Raw genomic sequence first — 19,103 nt, 5'->3', positions numbered from 1 at the left:
CTCCTGTTCTGGCGGTATGCGAATTGGTGGGGGTCCAGGGTGGGGGGGGGGGGAGACAGGATTTGAAGTGTCTAGTCAACTATCTAGTCAAGATAGTTGATAATTACCAAGCTATGGCACAGGCACAGCCCTTCCTTTGTATCAGATGAATGGTGAACTTAATGCACTTTTTATGTGTCAGCTTGTTACCAACTTCACCATCTGCATTTCCAGTTCTGCCCCGCTTGACAGCTAAAGAATGAGACACAGGTTTTACTCCACAACAAAATATAATTTAATGAATTAGCTTTTTACTGTGTCAATCACAAATCTATAATGATGTTAAAAAAAATAGAGCAAAAGAAAGAAAATGATCCGGTACCCTCCTTTGTGTTGATGTAAGGCATGCAGTCTCCATAGAGCTTTGGACATTGAAGCTACAGGTCATACAGTGAGACACACTGACACTCAGCTACAAATACACACAAAAGCGCTCATTATGTCCACTCTTCTTGGGGCCCAATAAACATTTATTGTTTGCACATACAATGAGTAGAAGTGGTATAAATCACAACACCAAAAGTTTAATAGTTTACGAATAGCAATAGGATGGGCTAACACTTCTCTGGGGATTTTTCTACCTTGTCCACTCTTGAGGAATAATGGTATGGTGATGCAGGAATATTTGAATATGTGAATTACACTGACAGTTACACAGAAAGGGGTTAGTAGACAAACACGTTGTGTGAGCATGTAGCACACAAAATGAGGGAGATTTTAACAGCCGTGACTCTTGCATTCAAACCTTTGCAACGAGCCCTTTTGGAACTGGTTTTTCTCAACCAAAGGAGCCTGTAAAAACAATCGGCTTCATTCAGCTTCAAGAAGGTCCTTCATATGGGAAGTTACATTGACGTGTTGCTGCTGTAACTTTCATATAAAAAGTGCAGACATTTACTTGTGTCTATGGTGCAAAAATCTTGATGACCTCTGGGATTCAAATTGGCCCGAGCTATATAAATACAATTATATATCTGGCTTCATATAAAAATAAAACTAGTAGTACACAAATATTGCACACCTAAGGGAGTTTAGATTTGTCAGGTTATTGACAAGCTATTGAGGAAAATGTACAAACACGGAAATAATAAACCATCTGGTGCAGTATAAATAAATATTTAGATACTGAGTTTTAATTCTCTGCATGCAGTATATCTCTCTGGCTGTAGGTGGACCAAGTTGGGCACAGGTGGAGTCACGGCTGCCAAGGGGAAATGGATGTAGGCTGTGCGGTGCGTGAAGGTCATGGTGGAGCAGCAGGTAGTTCTTGTGGACAATTGGGACAGAGCTGCTCAGTGTTGCTGGGCATCCAGCTCCCTCTGGCGGCAGCCCACAGCAGTGATGAGGGCAGCTCCCTTACCGCTGCCGTCCTCAGACAGCAGGAAGTTGACATCACATTTGGGGGCGAGTTCCTTCACAGTTTGTTGGAAGATCCGAGAAAAACTGAAGAAAAGAGAGCAAGAGGAAACTGTGGTTATGAGGCAGCTTGCTACTGAACTTGAAATGACAGTTGCTTTCCAGCATAGGTGACAGACATACATATTATTCAAACTTTACAACTAGAAGCAGCACAGAGTTGTGTGAGGAGGTTCATTCGGGCCTATCGAGAGGGTGTGGACTTGGAGGTAAAAGAGGTCCTCTGGATTTTTATTGGTGCAGTTATCTCCTAATTTGTAACCCCAGTTACAAGAGTCCATCAGTAGTCCCCTCGACAAACAACCAAATGAAGATGTTAGCCTTGAGGTACTTTTTCAGAAAATTATCTTTTATATAAAAAACTGGTATAGTTGTAATTTGTCCTCACAAAGAATCACAAGTGGTAGCAGATCAAAGTGTTTTAAGGCTAAGAGATGTAGACAGATTGTACATTTAGTTGATTTATAACATACTAATACTTGGCTATTTATGGGTTGTAATATGTTTATTACAGTTTCTGCTGTTTTTATTCTGGACATCTGCAAACGTACAAATTGCTTTATCTTTTCAATGTCTAACATGCATTATTTAATGTCAAAAAAGACCAGTATATTTGTTGACTATAGGTCCTTCAGCACTTTTTGAATGTTTTTCCATCCTAGTGACTGAATAAATAATTCAGTGCTACTGTAAGGCCAGTGAGTTTGGTAATCTTGGGTAATTCTTTGCAGACTGATGAAATACAGTAACATTTTAAAATGAACGGGTCTCCTTTCACACAAACATGCCCTCTATTGTGTTCCTATCCCAGCTCTTACTGTGGGTGCAGCTTGTAGAGTGTGCCATCCACACCCACTGTAACATCCAGGTGGTCCAGTCTTCTGTTCTCACGGATCTTGTCCACCACTGCAGCCATTCCAGCTCCGCACAGTTGAGCTGCTCGGCGGGACACTGTGCCGCACACCTCCTTGACGATAATACTGTCATCACAGGTGCTGTCGAGCCCCAGCTGCTGCAGGATCGCTCTGACCTGCAGCAAGGCCAGACGATCGCTGTGGAGAGAGGTGGGAGGGGGGAGAGTCAGAGGTCAGCCAACAGCAGGAGAGTCATTGGATACCTCACAGCTGTTCCCAGAGACTAAGGTAGGCTTAAACAGCACATAAGCTCAAGTGCTCACATCCCCCTTCCTTCATCATTCCTAGGTGTGGTGACTCATTAAAAACTGCTTTTTGCTGAATACTTCAGCTTAATCCCATGTTTTCATGCTGGTATACTATTAATTTCCCAGCATTTTGCATGTTTAAGCCGCAGGCTTTATATAAACACAGATACTTTACAGTACTACTAACTCTTTCTAGCTTTCTGGTATTCACCATTTTCTTCTTAACTTCCGTTTTCATTTATTTCGCTACAGTATGAAAATTAGTCTGCATCAGACAAATTACTTTTTTAACCTCTGTATGGTTATGCAGGTATTCTGTAGGGGCAGAACATTAAAAACTGTCCCACACAATAATATTGTAGCTAAAAAACTAAGTACAAACTAAGTGCATTTTTTGTCTGAGGTGTATTATAGACTACTTCTTATGTGCTATTAGCTTTATCTGATATTCTGATCTTCTAAATTCACAAGATAGATAATATATAATATTCTGTAAAAGTCAGTGGAGCCTATGCCTGCTAGGAGGTGTATAAAGCAAACAGTGTTCTGTGTAAAGTTATATAAGTTATATAATTAAATTTTATACTTTTGTAGTTATTAAATGCAAAATACTTCTGGTGCTAAACTTTTATTTGAATTAACTTGTGATGTTTGATAAGAGTGGTAAATGTAAATGTACCGAACTCACTTTTCTGTCTCCTGGCTTGACATCTGTGCGCAACTTTGTAAACTTTACACATTTGTCAGAATATCCATGTCATAGCATAGATCACCTAGAGCATAACAGGTGGCTGCATTCAGTAACAGTTCTATGAGAGAAGAAACTGATCTTTTTTTATTTAAGCAACTGATCCCTCTAATGTTGAAAATCAGTCCAAACCGGCAGTGGTTGAAGACTGTAACCACAACTTATGTGCTCTTTATCTTCTAATTGAAGAAATTGAATGTTGTGTTTGAATTGAATGCTCAAAAACATAGTTGGGGTGAATTTTACCTTTAAATAGGACAGACTATTTTTTAGACGCCACAATTCTGTAATGTCTGCTCCTGGATAAACAGTTTGTATATAATGATTGTTTGATAGCATTAAAACAGCCCTAACCAATAATTGCAAAAAAAATAATGTTAGTGTGAAATGATTCACCCACCTTTCTATCTGTGACAGAAACTTTGTCTCAAAGATGCCCCTGGTCTTAAGTGTCTCTGAGATTTGTCCCCGGAACAGGAAGCCACGCTTGGTCAGATCAATCAAAATCTGCCGTACAATCTCACCAAGATACATTCCACTGCACATCTTCTCATATCTGTGATGCAAAAGAATTAACACAGCTGTGTCAGTAAGCTGTAAAGATGCTCTCTTAACTAGAGATACCATTTGTTTTCTTTTTTTCCCTTTAAATATATTTTTCTGTTTGCTCTTTGATCCAGTATTACTGAACAGGCCAAGATGTTGAGGGGAGAGTATAGCACTGTGGCAGGTGTTGCTATTTTGTTATTTGTGAACTAGTTGGGTACTAGCTGCATCCTAACCTTTGTTTGCCTTCGTTGAGTGAGTTCTCATCCACTGCCTGGTCGTATGTTGTCCTGATGTCATCCAGACAGCCATTGTCTCCAAATGCCCCCCACTCCATATTGACACACATCCGACCCTCGGTACCCGGCACTATCTCAATGTTCTTCATTTCTTCCATATAACAAGCATTGCTGCCCGTTCCTGAGTGTATACACAGCCAGGGCTGTTACATCTAAAAAGAACTACCAAATTTCTTTTCTAACTGTAGATTAGTATTGGGCTAAGGTGCAAAATAACACAAAAGTAGTTTTGCTTAATAAAATAAATACATAAACATATCATTTTGTTGTATGAATATTTACTTACATCTTTCATACCTTGCAAGATAATTGTAGAAAAAATATTTTTGTTATAGGTTGTGTGTCACTCACCTGCGATCAGTCCCACCTCACATGTGGGCTCCTCATATGCACAGGTCATCATCGTCCCCACTGTGTCATTCACTATGGCTACCACATCCAGCTCAAACTCCTACAAACATCACAAGAATTATTATTTACACATCAAAGTACAACAATATTACATGCACGTATAATGCAGTAAGAACTTGTGTATGCTTTCCATGTTATAGACAAATTTCAATTAAAAAAATCTGTCGTGCAAAAAATCAGTTGTGTCCAGAATGCCCAGAATATATTCATTACATTTTTAATTCACATACTCATGATACTGAAGTGTTTACATCCGGTTACTTATATTAATAGCCATATAGATTTTTTTCCCTGCAGTCTAAAGAAAAGCAGGTAGCTGCTGTTGCTTAAGACTTTTCCAAGATGATGTTAAAGCAGCGTTAAGTCCATGTTTTTCACTAAACATTGCTGGATGGTTGTTTTGACAGATGAATCAATATCACACCTGGCAACATCTTAAATGCCACACTGAGCACAACGCGGTTAACCCACACTCCTAGACAGGCGAAAAAACAAACTACACAAGCAGTTTCAAAGAGCTGTAAGGTTCAGGAGCTCTGCCAGACCTCTGCTCTTAGCTGCATGTCTTCTGGGTGTTATTGCATGCTATAAGGACAGTAAACAGGTCCAGGCTCGTACCGCTTTACCTGTTAGTTAATGATTTACCTTTGGTTAATACTTACTGGATTCTCCATCTAAAAAAATAAAATTAATATGTGAAACCGAAAAGTGGCAACATGTGGATATTAGGAATTTTCTAGATATAACAGTGACACTCAACTGTATTCATAAAAATGTAATTTATTAGAGAGAGTAATTAGTCATATTTGTTGTTCTGTTGTAGGTTTATACAGTACGAGGTGGGGTTAAGTGCGTTTATGCTGAAACTGCAAAATTGCAGTTCACAGCAAAGATGCCTGTATGCTGGGATTAGCAGCTATGTGGTCATGTGACGTGGATGGTGAGTGAATATATGATGTGCAATCTTCTTTACTACTAAGGATTTACTATAAGGTTTTTAATGAGGTGGTCTGTTAGGTTACATATCCAGATTCTTTCCCTTCCTTATTCTGTAATGTTTTTATGAAACAAAGTTTAAATTATGAGATTTTAAACGACCAAAATAACAAAAGTTCTCTAAATAGTGGGTAGATAAGTGAATATAAAAAAAAACAGTTAAGCTCTAAAATAGCTGAATTTCATTATTTAAAAGACACTGCTTTGAGGGGCTCATTGAAGGCAAGCATTTATTTGCTCAGAGTGCTGTCAGTCAGAACCTGGACAGCACTTTTAACCCTCGGATGGTCATAGTCAAAAAAGGGTTATGTCTTTTAGGGTATATTTTGACTAAATGATGCATATTTTTTAGTAGCAAACTTTTCACAATAATGGCATCTTTGGGCTTTCTGTCAAATCCAGTGGATTAACTAGTGTTCGTGTTGTTGTGACCAAACTGGTCTGTGATTACCTCTTTCCTTTTGATTGCTTCCCGAAGAAGCTCCACTACATCTTCACCCTCACAGTCTGTGGCCTTGAAGCCTTTGGTCCATGTTACAAGGATGCCCTGAAGATAACAAAACAATAAGTAATGATTTAAATTATAATAATGTTTAATTTGACTGAATAACATTTCACAATTCTCTAAACATGACAGAAAAACGACTTATTAACCAAGTATGTGTCCATTACATGTGTATGTTACATTGTACATTATGCTTTGCCTTCTTGGTAATTTGGTTGTAGCTGGATTGAAAGCAACGTAAAGTTTTTGCTTTGAGGAAAAAGGGAACATACTGCATCCAGGCTGGTCTGATGGCAGGGGAACGAAAAAGTGAAACCCAGTGGGAGTCGAGCACTTTTCATTCCCATGTAGTCCAGGAAATCAGAGATGCAGTGCACAATGTGATCAAAAAGCTGGAAAGAGACATCATATAGAAAGAAAAGGTCAGGACTGCTAATGGCTTTTGGTGGGTTTTTTTTCATGTGAGTTACAAAGATTCTTTATGGCACCAATGCAGGTTTGGATTTGGATAGTTGCATGTTTCAAATGGATTTTGTTGTAGCTAGAAATTAAGATGGAAAAGAGAAGAAATTGCTATAAATGTCTATAAATGTTTAATCTGTTTTCATGGAATAAGCAGTTTTTAAAGACTGAGAATTATTTAAACATGATTATTGTTCCTGTTTCCTGCAACAAATACGCAAAACTGATCGGTACCTCTTCCCCTGTGCCCTGCATGACTTCTATGGGAATGGCATAGATTTTGTTATGCATCTCCACTGATCGTCTTTTCCCACTGCGAATCTTGACCAGAAGCACGCGGAAGTTCGTTCCGCCAAGGTCCAGAGCAAGGAAATCACCATTTTCTGTTAAAAAAAGCCAAAGAAATGAGCATGAGAAGGCACAAAACATATTTCTACAACCACTGAATAAGTTTTATCTGTTGTACTGGTTATAATTTAGAATAAATATTGTTCTCTCTATGGTTAAAAAACTTGAAAATAGCAATTATATTTGACTGCCAGGTACAGAGAATTAGGGACAAAATATAAGGCACAGAATTATTGGCTTTTAAATCTTAAAGTATTTGTCTAAATGTTAACCTTCATGTATTAATTGCCATTAGGCATCACAGATAAGTAGTGCTAGTTTATCAAGGTGAGGCCAACGTTTACTCGTGTGTGCTTCTGTGTCTGGTAATTCACCTATTTTCAGAAAACCTTTTGAAAGAAACACATAGATCTAGGAAACGTCAGCTGTGTCTTCAGTCAGCATAAACTGACCATTTGTACTGTTACTGGTTATTGGATTGTGAAAATCCTTTCATGCAGATCCATAAAGTCCACCTCATACACTAAAAGCAGTGCTTGTGCTGGGTAAACATGTCCAGCTGTTGGGTTTTTAAATATCTGAAGCCTGTTGTTTGACTCCTTGTGCCATGAACTTTACTCAAGCTTTTTGTGTTAGCACAAGCGCTGCTTTCATTATTACCAAAAACCAAACATATAGTGACTGATTGTTTCATGATACATTATGTAGTTTAGTAGTTACTTTGAGATGACATATAGACTCGCTTTAATTATTGATAATGCTGTTTTTATTGTGGTAAATAATGCAACTGTTTGTTTCACCAAACACTGATATTGTATTTTATAAGCACGTAATAATTTTACCTGATGCAATGGTGGCCTTATTACAGGTAATACACTCCTGAGTATAACACATGGTTTCACTATAGACCACACGAAACACTTTAGTATCAAAGGATATTGATATTTCCATCTGCATTACTTTCCTTTGGCCTTCATATATGACATAGACAGGCGTGAATGATTGACTTGGACCTGAGCTAACAAAAAAACGAATCTATGTATGTCTCATTTTAATTACCTGTTCCGTCCGGTGTGCTTCGAACAAAGGTGGGCAACATTTTGACTGTAGCGTCCTTGTGGCTGTCCTTCTTCAGGCCTCTTTCAATCTCCACCTTCATCCTTTTCTTTACCTCTAACAACTGATTTTTGCTCAACCGGAATTCTGCCAAAGTCTGCTGAATGTGGCGCGCCTGCTCAGTTAAACGGTATGCCACTGCTGTCACCATGGCCGCTCCTTTCCCACTCCCGCTTTCGGACAGCAGGAAACGGACATCTGAGTCTGGGACTAAGCGACGCACAGTTTTGTGCAGACGACGGGCATATCTGTTCAGAGAGCAAAAGAATTCCTCGTGAGTCTTCAAGTGAGTATTAGAATGTGTCAAAATCTATTTTTCATCAGAATTATGTATTCAGGCTGCAGAAATATATAAAACACTACACAATTACAGGATAACTGTGACTTAGGATTTTAGGAATTCACAATGCAGCAGATCTGAACTTCCACACAGACCAAAACCTGGAGTTTTTCATTTAGGACTGAATCTGAAGCCACTCAAAGAATTATCTGGCGTACATCCTTTCTATGCTGCATAGGTCTTTTTGGAGTGCATAATATCCAAACTAAATGTGCGTCTCTGGAAAGCGCCCTTTAGTCCCCATTTTATGGCCTACTCACTGAGGGTGCATCTTGTACAGGGATCCATCAATGCCGACAGTGGTACGAAGCCGCACAACTCCTTTATTCTCTTTTAGGCGACAAAGAATGGCTCCCAGAGTTGCAGATATTAGATTAGCTGAGCGGAAGGATACGATGGTGCACACGTGCTGCACAGCCAGACAGTCTTCATCTGAGGGCTCCACTCCAAGCCTTGTCAGGATTTCCATGCACTTCTTCAGTCCTTCCTTAGTCCTAAAATTACAAGTATTGTACATTAAAAAGGTCTTAACTCTTCTGTTGAAAAATGGAAGTGGAAAAACTATTTTATTCCTTCATGTCTCACTTTTCAATTGCAGATACATGTTTCGTCTCAATCTTTCCTCTCGTCAGGAGCTCGGGGGTTATTCGTCCCTCAAACAGCAGCCCCTCTTTGGCCATCTTGACCAGGATGAGACGTACCAGTTCTCCCATGTACATGCCACTGGCCATCTTTTCAAACCTAATCAGAAAGAAACACAACAGTGTTTTCATATAAGGTATCACAGCTACAATTTCTATTCATCTAAATTACAGTCCACTGCAGACTAGAATGCTTTTTTTCAACTGTAATCTTAAGGGACAAAGCTATATTTTATCTATAGTGGTGTGTGTACAGTAACTTCACAATGTGTAACAACAAAGAGAACTAGTCCCAAAGAAGTTAAGCATACTGGTATACTTTTGTGTATTATATGCAGTTCGTTTACTGTTTGGCTGCACAACTTAAAAAACTAACTTGCATTGTACTTATCGTAGTCTACAGTAAGTAAACTTACTGAAAGATATTTAAACTTTCAAAACCTTCTTTAGTTTAAAAAAAAAAAGAAAGGAATCTTACAATTGTTTTCCTGGGTTGATCGATCCTCTGTCAATCTCACGGTCAAACTCTGTGCGGATGTCCTCTAGGGACCCATTATCCCCAAAAGCACCCCATTCAGTGTTGATGCACATCCGGCCTTCATCTCCTTCCACCAGGTCAATGTGACGCAGTTCCTCCATGTAGCAGGCATTTGTTCCCGTTCCTGAAAGGATGCACAACTGACATAACTCTTATTTCACTTCAAAGCAGAATGCAGTGTGCTATTTAGCTTATTTGGCGCCCCCACATGTAGAACTGTGTACACGCTTCTGTACAGTGCTCAGGACCTCGTGTGATTTTTGCCCAAGCTTGGACGAGAGACATTATTTTTGCTTGATTTTTGCCCTTCTGGGTTAGAACTTTAATATAAAAATGTATTCTCAACATCCTGGGATGGTTTGAAGTACTGATAAAGTACACTTGGTTACTAAAACCTGTTGGCTTTAAGGTGCTAAATACCTTTTCCAAAGCCTGGGGAAAGGATCTATTTGTTTAAAAGGGGCATATCAAATCATGTGAAATGCAAGATATTTTTCCCCCTACTTTAAAAGTGTCATTGGCTCAGGCATTTGTATTTGCCTAATGCAGTGGTAAAAATCCGTTTTTACCTATAATGATTCCCACTTCACAGCGCTGATCGTCAAATCCACAAGTCATCATAGTGCCAGTGGTGTCATTCACCACTGCCATGATGTCTGCTTGGTAGTCCTGGGAAAACAAGGTTATGTTTAACTCAAAACAAAATGGAAAAAAAGAGCCACCTGGCAGATGTCTTATCCATGTTTGCAAATGAAATCCACAGACAAAAACCTACCCCTCGTTTCTTGATAGCTTTGTTTAGAAGCTTCACAACGTCCATGCCTTCTACACCACTGGCTTTAAACTTCTTTGTCCATGTTAGTAAGACAGCCTGAAAAACAAGACTAACTTTAATTTACTATAAGACGGGCAAAGACAATCTCAAATATATGTCCATCGCTATTTCAGTCACGGCATCGCCAAACACATTATCTATAATATATTAACACAATAATATGATACTTTAATATAAATACAATACATACAATAAAATATAATGCATTGATGAATTTACACTGTTACATTCTATGGGCTTTATTGAGCTATTGATCTAAAACTATTAACAAAAGAAACAAGCCACACATGTTGAGATTGTAGTGATGACGTGTTTAATGAGCACAGTGAGTGGTACAGTTATCCTTTAAACTGGAAGTGTTTACCTCATCTAGTTTGGTTTGGGCACATGGGAAAGAGAACGTGAATCCCACAGGAAGTTTTTTATCCTTGATTTTTTGTTTCTCCATGAAGTCACCGAGGCAATCTGCAACATGGTCAAAGAGCTGCAGACACACAAAAAAGACATTTTTAAGAATTTCAAGGTGATGTAACTACATTTTGGCGCAAATGTAACATTTTCTTTATCATTTTAAGTTAATGCATCCTTAAAGTACAATTTCCAGTTTACATAAATATCCCTGAAACTTTACTTAGAAAATGCTTCAACAAATATGTAAAGAACATAAAAGATTCTGCAGACAGTTAAAAGCCTTTCTGTAAACCATGCATATTTTAGAAATCATCATGAGATCCTGGAAAGATAGCTGATATCTACCCATATTGACATGACTTGTGACTTAGCATGTTTTTAAACTATTTTTTTTTCTTTTTTCTTTTTAGTCATTGGATTAATTGTATACTTGCATGAAATTGTTTTTAAAAAAAATCACACCAATGAAGACTGTTTACAGAGTTGTATATTATACAATAAGTCACAATCTAAATGTACGTCTTTGTTAACAAACCTGTGATATATCACATTACATTTCTTCTGACCAGCTGTCCATTCAGCATTTCACTAAACAGCATCTGTCTTGTTCTGTCTGTGTAAGTCATGGCCTAAACCAATCACACCGCCGCAGACAGTCATTCATGTTTTGGTTATCATGTTACAACACGGCCGCCAGCTGTCTGTCCTGTGTAGGCCAGTGTAGGTTCTGACGTTGCTCTTATTATTCCCAAGTGTCACAAAGATCATTTTACACAAACTGAATGTTGAGTCGGCCTTCCTATAACTGCTTTGTGTGGTGTGTAGACAGTAATGTTGAATATTCTTAATTAAGTGTGATTACGATACATCGGTGTGACAAGGATTACAGCATGAGAACAACATGTCTGATTGCTTCTTAGCTATGTTTTCACAGAGGAATGGCTCAATAAGAAGAATACAACAAGAATGTTTAGTACATTTAAAAATGGTAGAAATATATTTTTGGTTACCTGTGCCCCACTCCCATGGGTAATGTCATCAGGGGTCTCATAGATCTGGCTCTCCATCTGAACTGGTTGCTTCTTGTCTTGTGTCACTTTGACACGCAGGATCCGAAAGTTCGACCCTCCAAGGTCCAGAGCTATGAAGTCCCCCTTTTCTGTCAGGTTGAGAGTGTGGTCACACATTAGTCTTTTTGAGTTTTGTGATTTTTTTTCAATTGCAATTCATGACAGACAGTTGCAACTAGTCCTCCCCCTGGTGTATTCCAACCACACACACACACACACACACACACACACACACACAACAAAAAACAGACGATTTTCCCCATATTATGTATATTTTGGATCATACCTGAATACCAGAAGTCAACTCATAGGTGGCCCAAAGACTGCACTTAGGGCTACCAGGGTCAAATGTGAGTTTTGGGTAGATTTATGTTTTGCATTTTGTTTTTTGACAGTTTTTACAAGCAAAGGGAGTGAAAATGTGTTTCTTTTTTAAGAAATGTAATATAATATCCTAATTTTAATTTAGGGCAGATTAGAAATTAATGAATGTTTGATACTTTATTAAAGCTGTCACTGCTAATTCTCTCTAAGGCCATCAGTATTCCCAAGCTTGGCATGTCACTAAAAGAGAAAAGGAGCTTTACAGGCATCCACCACAAAGCACATGCTGTTAGTAGTAGCATCAACAAAAGACAATGTTTGGAATAATACTCCCCTCTTGGCCAAAAGTACAAAGATCTATATCAACATTTCTCAACAAAGACACGAGGAACATATCCTCAGGTTTATTTTCCTTACTCCCTACTTATGGTTGGAATGCTGCCTGTCCTTAGAATCAAATATATAAAGAAACCCACCGAATAAAATAAAAAAAAGAAAGGAAAGAAAAGAAAAGTAAAGCATAATGTCAACAAATAGCCCCTCTGATTAAAAAATGTGAAGTTTGTTCTGAAATGAATACACAGACCTATATGTGCAATATTACAGGTAATTACATAAATTTATTCTTCTTGAAATCTGACACTGGATAAGAACAGAACATGTGGATGTAAATTTACTATTGCTGGAATCAGAGTTGTAACCTTTAAGTAAAGAAGTTCAGCTGCCCTCCAACAAAACACTGTTCAGTCGTGCCATGACTGTAATGTTTGCTGCCTTGAGCTATTAATCCTCTTGACCTGACTGGAATGAGATGGGTGTCTGGGCTGGACATACAAGTGTTAGTGATTTGCCGCAGAGCATTTGCTGTTTTATAACCCATGTCGTTGTATATTCTCAGTGCTAGCATGCAAATGTCCTGATGCTGTTTCGTTTAATTAATGCAAAAATTCTTAACTAAGCTCGTCAAAACTAGTGTTGTAATCTAATCACTGATAAAAGAAGGCTTTATCTGTGGCATGGCTGGTGTCTGTAGTACTGGCAAAAAAAAAGAAACATAATATGGTTTACAGTTTTTAAATTATTATTTTCGAGAGATTTGATTCTATTTGATTCTATCTGCCATTTGATTCTAAAATACCTTTTAATTATTCCATTTCCATAAATGTGTTTTAGTAATAAAAGATAGTGAAAACAGAATCCGTGAGATTTAGGATGAAGACCCTAAGCTGGTCTGTCTACATTTGTATCTCTCATTAGCTTTTACACCAAGTATAATCTTATTACACAGTAAAACTTACAGTCTGAGCTGTTCATTTGTGAATTTTCTTTCCAGAGAAAAAAGTCAAGACAGAGGAATGGGATTAATTTTCACTTATCCCTCTTATCATGACAACCAACCTTGCCAACATGTTTGTCACTACTGTCATTATATGGATTTAAAATGTTTATTTATTTATTTATTTTGCCATCACCATAGCTTCAACTTCGCACTTTGCTTCATCCCTGTCACCTCATGTTGAAACCCTAGGCTATATATAGTGCGAGAAGGCAGGAATGTCCGGCTGCCTTGTTCGGACATCAGTCTGCAGGAAAACTAAGATATACCTGAAGTATATTTCTGCATTTTTGTTTCTCATTTTTCGACTTGAATACAAGAATAAAACCAAAAACAGCAGAAAGACATTCAAATATTTAGTCATCAATTCTACTTTTTGAGGTTTGTTTCCCAGTAAATGATCTTTTATCATCTGTAATAATCTGACTGTCAAAGTATCCTGAATATACATTCTGTTCCTCTATTATTTTATCAGTATAGCCCCAAAATATAAGAAAAGTAACATCTTAAACTAGTTGCATGGTCTTACTAAAGGCCTTTTGCTGGTTACAGGCCAGTCCTCAGACTAGTAAAGAAAAATATTTGACACAAAGATATGATTGGATTAGACGAGCCTATGAGGATTCTGTTTCAGGTAAGTTAAATGTAACATTATGAGGTTTTCTTCTGCTTGTACGTTACACTGAGTGATGAGGCTGTGTGGACTGTTTGGCCTCAGGCCTAAAACAATAGTAATCTATTTAGCTTGAACCCAGAGCACAAACACAAAGAGGCTTATGTGACAATTTTAACATCAGCACATTCTTTACAGTCAGACAGAAACAAATACATCCTTCAACGAGTATGGATGAAATTTTGTCATCAGTGTGTGAATAGGAGGTATTAATGATGCTGCTTCTTCTGCATAATAGTGGAAATGCTCCTTTATTTTTGAACCATTTTGACTTCTAAAATGCAGAATTATTTTTGAGCTTTGTGATATTTTTTATATTGTTAAAATATTTTTACAAATTTTTAAGCATTTTTAAGTTTTAAAGGCTTAAACCCATGTGTTTGACCTCATTAAGTGAACTGCCAATGACTTTGGGCATTTGGGGGCACTGTTGGGCACTTACACAATTAAGGAGAATATTTTTGAGCTGATCAGAGCACTTTTCTCAATAATCTGTGATTTCTGTGAGACTCTTAATACACACTCTACCTGATCCATCAGGAATGGACCTGACGAACGTGGGCAGCATCTTCACGGTGGCAGTGGGGTTGGTGTCACGTTCAAGCCCATTCTCCATTTCCCTGCGGAACCTGTTCATGATGTCCTTAAGCGTCTCATCGGAGAACCGCATGGAGTACAGGTACTTATCGATCTGAAGAATAGGTGCACAGAGAAGTTGTTAGGGACGTTTTATGCTTGCTAAACATCTGTGAGACACTAATATTTTGCAACCTGAGCACATATCAATTAACATGAATTAAACACATGTAAACACTGCCTACTAGTATTGTCGTGGTTTAAACACAACAATGGGGGTTTCCTGGGATGGATTTTATAATGGGTTTGTGTCATTTGAATTAGTTAACGGCATGGCAGGAGTTCTAGGACATGGGCAAAAATCAATAAACAGGGAGCAAAGAGCCTGAAGTTGGACACTTGAATCCATGTACTAGTCAGCATAACATTTTGATACAATTAAATTATCAACAAAACATTTTTTAATAATAGCTACATTATATGGTTACATCACAGTTAACACATCTAATGAATGAAATGTTTGTTGGGAGGATTTACAGAGGACAGTTTTTGTTATTGTTATATAATCACAGTGCATGCCATGGGGCACCCCACACGCCTGAAACCTGCTCTGTGCCACGAGACAGTCCACACATTTGTTACCCATCAAGCTACTCTGTCACATTATTAATATTAGCCTCTCCAAAATGTCACCTGATTTGTAGAGTTTGTCTACAAGAGTAATGAAACATGTCTGTAACTTTTTTTAAAATACAGTAACTTTGATGTTTGTCTATATATACTTTATAAAGTAACATATTGATTTTTTTCATGGCCAATCTTCTTAATGTTGTATGTAAATGCAGTTAATTCGTATAGTTATTCACTCTTAGTTTTCCTGACACTTATAATATGGCATCTATTATCAGTCTCTTTCTTATGTTATTTAACTGCATCTGTGTGATGCCTTCTTTTGTCATGTTTTTGTATCAAACTTTTTCAGAATTCTTACGGATTTAAATTAAATTTTGTTTGTTTGCCTGATCCTTTGATGCTTAATCAAAGAATACTAGTAAGACCAAAGGTCTACACACTAAGGCTACCCCGCTACTACAACACTTGGATAACAGATAGTAAATCTAGCTGCCACTAAATTTGACTCCTTATCTTGATATGGTTACAGTGTCGGTGTCCCCTGCAGGATGTGCATGGTTTAAGAGCTTTCATCCTTTCAAGGATTGTTTTTACCCCAGTAGTTCCAGTAACCTACTTCAGCAGTGGCACGTGTTGCTACTGCACTGTGATATCACACATGACGTCATGAGTATTTGACCCCACCCCCACTTACACTGACTGCCCTCACCCGTATCCCCTATTCCCTGGGGATATCTTACCAGTTTGTTCAGTCACGAATTCGCTGTGAACACAGAGTCCGTTTATATGGGCAGCTAGAAGCTGTAATCAGGCTCAGATTTCACTGATGGCAACGTCTATGAGCTGCTAAAAAATTTAAATGTGTTTTCACGATGGACTAAAAGAGGAATGAAATTAAGAAGGCAACAGTGCAATGGGATAGAACATCTGTGAAACAGTAAAAATGAATGACTGGGAAAAGAAAGACACTGACAGTCGGGGACAAAATCGTGGATCTTGGAGATCTTGACTTTTGCCAACAACCCCTCATAGACACCTGTCTGCTTCAGATGCCATAGCAACCAGTGCTCCGTAAAAGCTCAGTGATGGAGCTTTCACCACGATCAATGACCACAGCCCTGCTCAAGGACATCTGTGTCAAATACTGCTAACAAACTGAAAATGCACCATATCAATATTAAACACCATGCTGGCTTTCTCCTCCCGTAACTCCCAAATGGTGCATCCTCTTCTCCCAACACGATAAACCCCAAAGATTCGATCCCAGCATGCAGCCACTGTTCGCCGGTGTCTGTGGGTACACGCTAGGCTGCTGTGATATAACAAAGCTCTGAAGTCTAATATAAAAGGACCACCATAACAGTTTAAAGCTGCTGTCGCTCACCTTTTTGAGTTGATCATCCTTCAACTCGGTGAAGTAGTAGGCCAGAAGCTGAGCCGCTATCATCCTGTCTGCGTGTCCTTCGGGAGCTGTCACTTACTACGAGGTGGTTTGACAGTGAAGAAGAAGGGAAAAGAAGATTGTTCAGTTTCCCCTCACGCTGATCCCGCTTTATCCTGAAGTAGAAGCAAAAGCAGGCCTTGCCTGAGCACTGTGTCAAGGCAAGGTAAAAAGGAAAAAGTCTGGTGAAACAAATGTGCAGCAGCGGCCCTGCCTGCTAGTCTGCGACAGGCACACACACATACACACACAAACACACACACAGGCTGGGTTTGGCCGTGCCTCCTCCCTCTGAGCTGCTAGCTCCCTGTTAGCTCTGAGGAGATGTAACAGCTCGGCACAGGAATGGTGGTTCTGTTTTGCCCTGCCCCCACTGAGCACTCCCATTGGCTGAACCCAGGACATGGAAGCAAAGGAAAGAGTGGGGAGCAAATTGGAGGAGGGGGCAACAGGGGAGTGCAAATGGGAGTGGGGGCACGGGAGTTGTGAGCTGAATGAGGAAGCGGCTTACGCACGATAACTGGCCACTCTCCTCCATAGACTTCCCCGAGTTTGCACGTCTCCATGTTTCCACGGCTACAGGAGGTGGACGTGCAGAGAGGCAGGGCAGCCACATGATGATGTCACTACTGCAATACACTGAGCACCAACTGCAGCCTGAAGCACATCACATTCATGCTGCAACATCCAAGCATCTTCTCATAGCTCCACACATGCAGCAGCACCGTTGGAGAGTCAGACTTGTGACTGATGGCTTCTTATCTCTGCAGCACACACCCCACCCACTGCAACACAGAAGCTAGAGATATAGCTTTAAAGCTAAGTGTCATTCCTGACCTTGAGAGGACATTTCTTAATGGAAGGCAACCTGCACACATTATGTACCTATAAATCCACGAATCAGCGTTTTTAATTAAAAAACAACAACTAAAAACAAAAAGTGACAAAGAATATAAAAAGTCAGGACGACTCATCCAAAGACAAGAAGTAAAAACATTTGTTTCCAGGTTGCAGTCACATTAATTGATATTTTGAAAATGTGTTTTATATTTTTTTTAAAATCTATTCTTACATGGGCTTAAAATGTGTCTTTAGCTATAGCCAGCACATGTTTCGAGCCCCCACCCCTCTTTGACTGCTGATGAGGCTTCAGCATTGCTATACATAGTCAGGGACAGCTCCTCTGCCCCCTGTGGCTCTATTACGTCACCACGCTCTGCGTAAAATGAACCATGTCTCCTGACTCAGTGACGCCTAAAGCTTGTGACGTCTTTATTATATCCCCCCCCCCCCCCCCCCCTTAACCATTGTGATTTAGGACTTCCCTCTTTGATTTTCCTCTAGTCTACACACAGTCCCCCTCCTCTTGTGTTCCATCTTTAGCAGCCTGCAACCTAAAGAATGGTTTCCCGGTGCCGCCTTTCCCCACTGTGAAACAGAAGCTCAGAAAGGAGAGAGGAAAAAGGGGGAGGGCTTAATATTCATTCACTCCCCTCTGAGGAAGACTATCCGGCTGGTGTCATGGCTGCTTCAGGGTGACCTTTCCTGGTGACCTAAATGTTGTGCTCTTTATAATGAAGTAACGCATGCTTAAGCAGGACTTCTTTTTTTTAAATTGTTTACAGTTTCTTTATGTAACCACATGTTTATTTGAATATTAAGGACTCATTTTTTCTCATTTAAGTATTTTCCTCAACACGCGACCCTTTTAATATGTTATGCTTGATATGTTTATCGGTATACTTAAACTTTGCTGTTACTGAAGTTGAGAGTTCATCATTCATCCACGAATCCATTTTCAATCTGCTGCAGTATATATGTGCTTGTTGTTTGTAAAGGCACACAAGATTCCTGTCTGTCAGAGGAATATCCTTTGGGAAGCTTAAATGTCCTCAGTAAATCTGTTATAGAAATAGATTTGACTATTCCCTGCTGTAGAGTACACCCAGCACAGACACACGCACACACAGGCAGGTATAGCCAACTCCCACGTTTATTGATATATTTGTATTTTGACAGCTGACTCAGTCGCACCGTCTGACAGCTCGAGCCCAGCTGATCTCTCTTGGCCGCTCCTCCTCGTCTCACTATAAACACAGCGGAGGAGACCATCATTAGTCCATAAACAATATCAGCTGTTCTTACCGGCCTCGCGGCGCCGCCCCGTTGAGCCTTCCGCTCCACTCCTCCCCTGCAGCTGCGCCCGGGGCCACGCCTCCGCCACACACCCCCACCGC

General features: G+C 39.3%; 1 protein-coding gene across 2 annotated transcripts; it reads right to left on the bottom strand.

Annotated features, from left to right (window-relative positions):
- Window positions 1-250: 250 nt before the first annotated feature.
- LOC146706866 (hexokinase-1-like) lies at window positions 251-17,198 on the bottom strand. 2 transcript variants are annotated; one of them, XM_085458153.1, is made up of 19 exons: window positions 16,810-17,198; window positions 14,745-14,907; window positions 11,824-11,972; window positions 10,767-10,886; window positions 10,343-10,438; window positions 10,137-10,236; window positions 9,508-9,691; window positions 8,974-9,129; window positions 8,649-8,882; window positions 7,992-8,296; window positions 6,819-6,967; window positions 6,395-6,514; window positions 6,069-6,164; window positions 5,284-5,295; window positions 4,562-4,661; window positions 4,148-4,331; window positions 3,766-3,921; window positions 2,274-2,507; window positions 251-1,482 (listed from the first exon to the last, which is right to left on the bottom strand). In XM_085458153.1, exons 1-19 carry the CDS (start codon window positions 16,870-16,872, stop codon window positions 1,332-1,334), a joined length of 2,772 nt encoding a protein of 923 aa, XP_085314279.1. In that variant the 5' UTR covers window positions 16,873-17,198; the 3' UTR covers window positions 251-1,331. The 2 variants fall into 2 exon arrangements, with proteins under 2 accessions (XP_085314279.1, XP_085314280.1); XM_085458154.1 differs by lacking the exon at window positions 5,284-5,295.
- Window positions 17,199-19,103: the final 1,905 nt, after the last annotated feature.

The sequence above is a fragment of the Copadichromis virginalis genome, linkage group LG6 (assembly GCF_057382275.1).
Source record: "Copadichromis virginalis isolate Kocher_CV1m ecotype Utaka linkage group LG6, C_Virginalis_male_GT1.1, whole genome shotgun sequence".
NCBI lineage: Eukaryota > Metazoa > Chordata > Actinopteri > Cichliformes > Cichlidae > Copadichromis > Copadichromis virginalis.
This window is presented reverse-complemented; position numbering and strand designations above follow the sequence as displayed.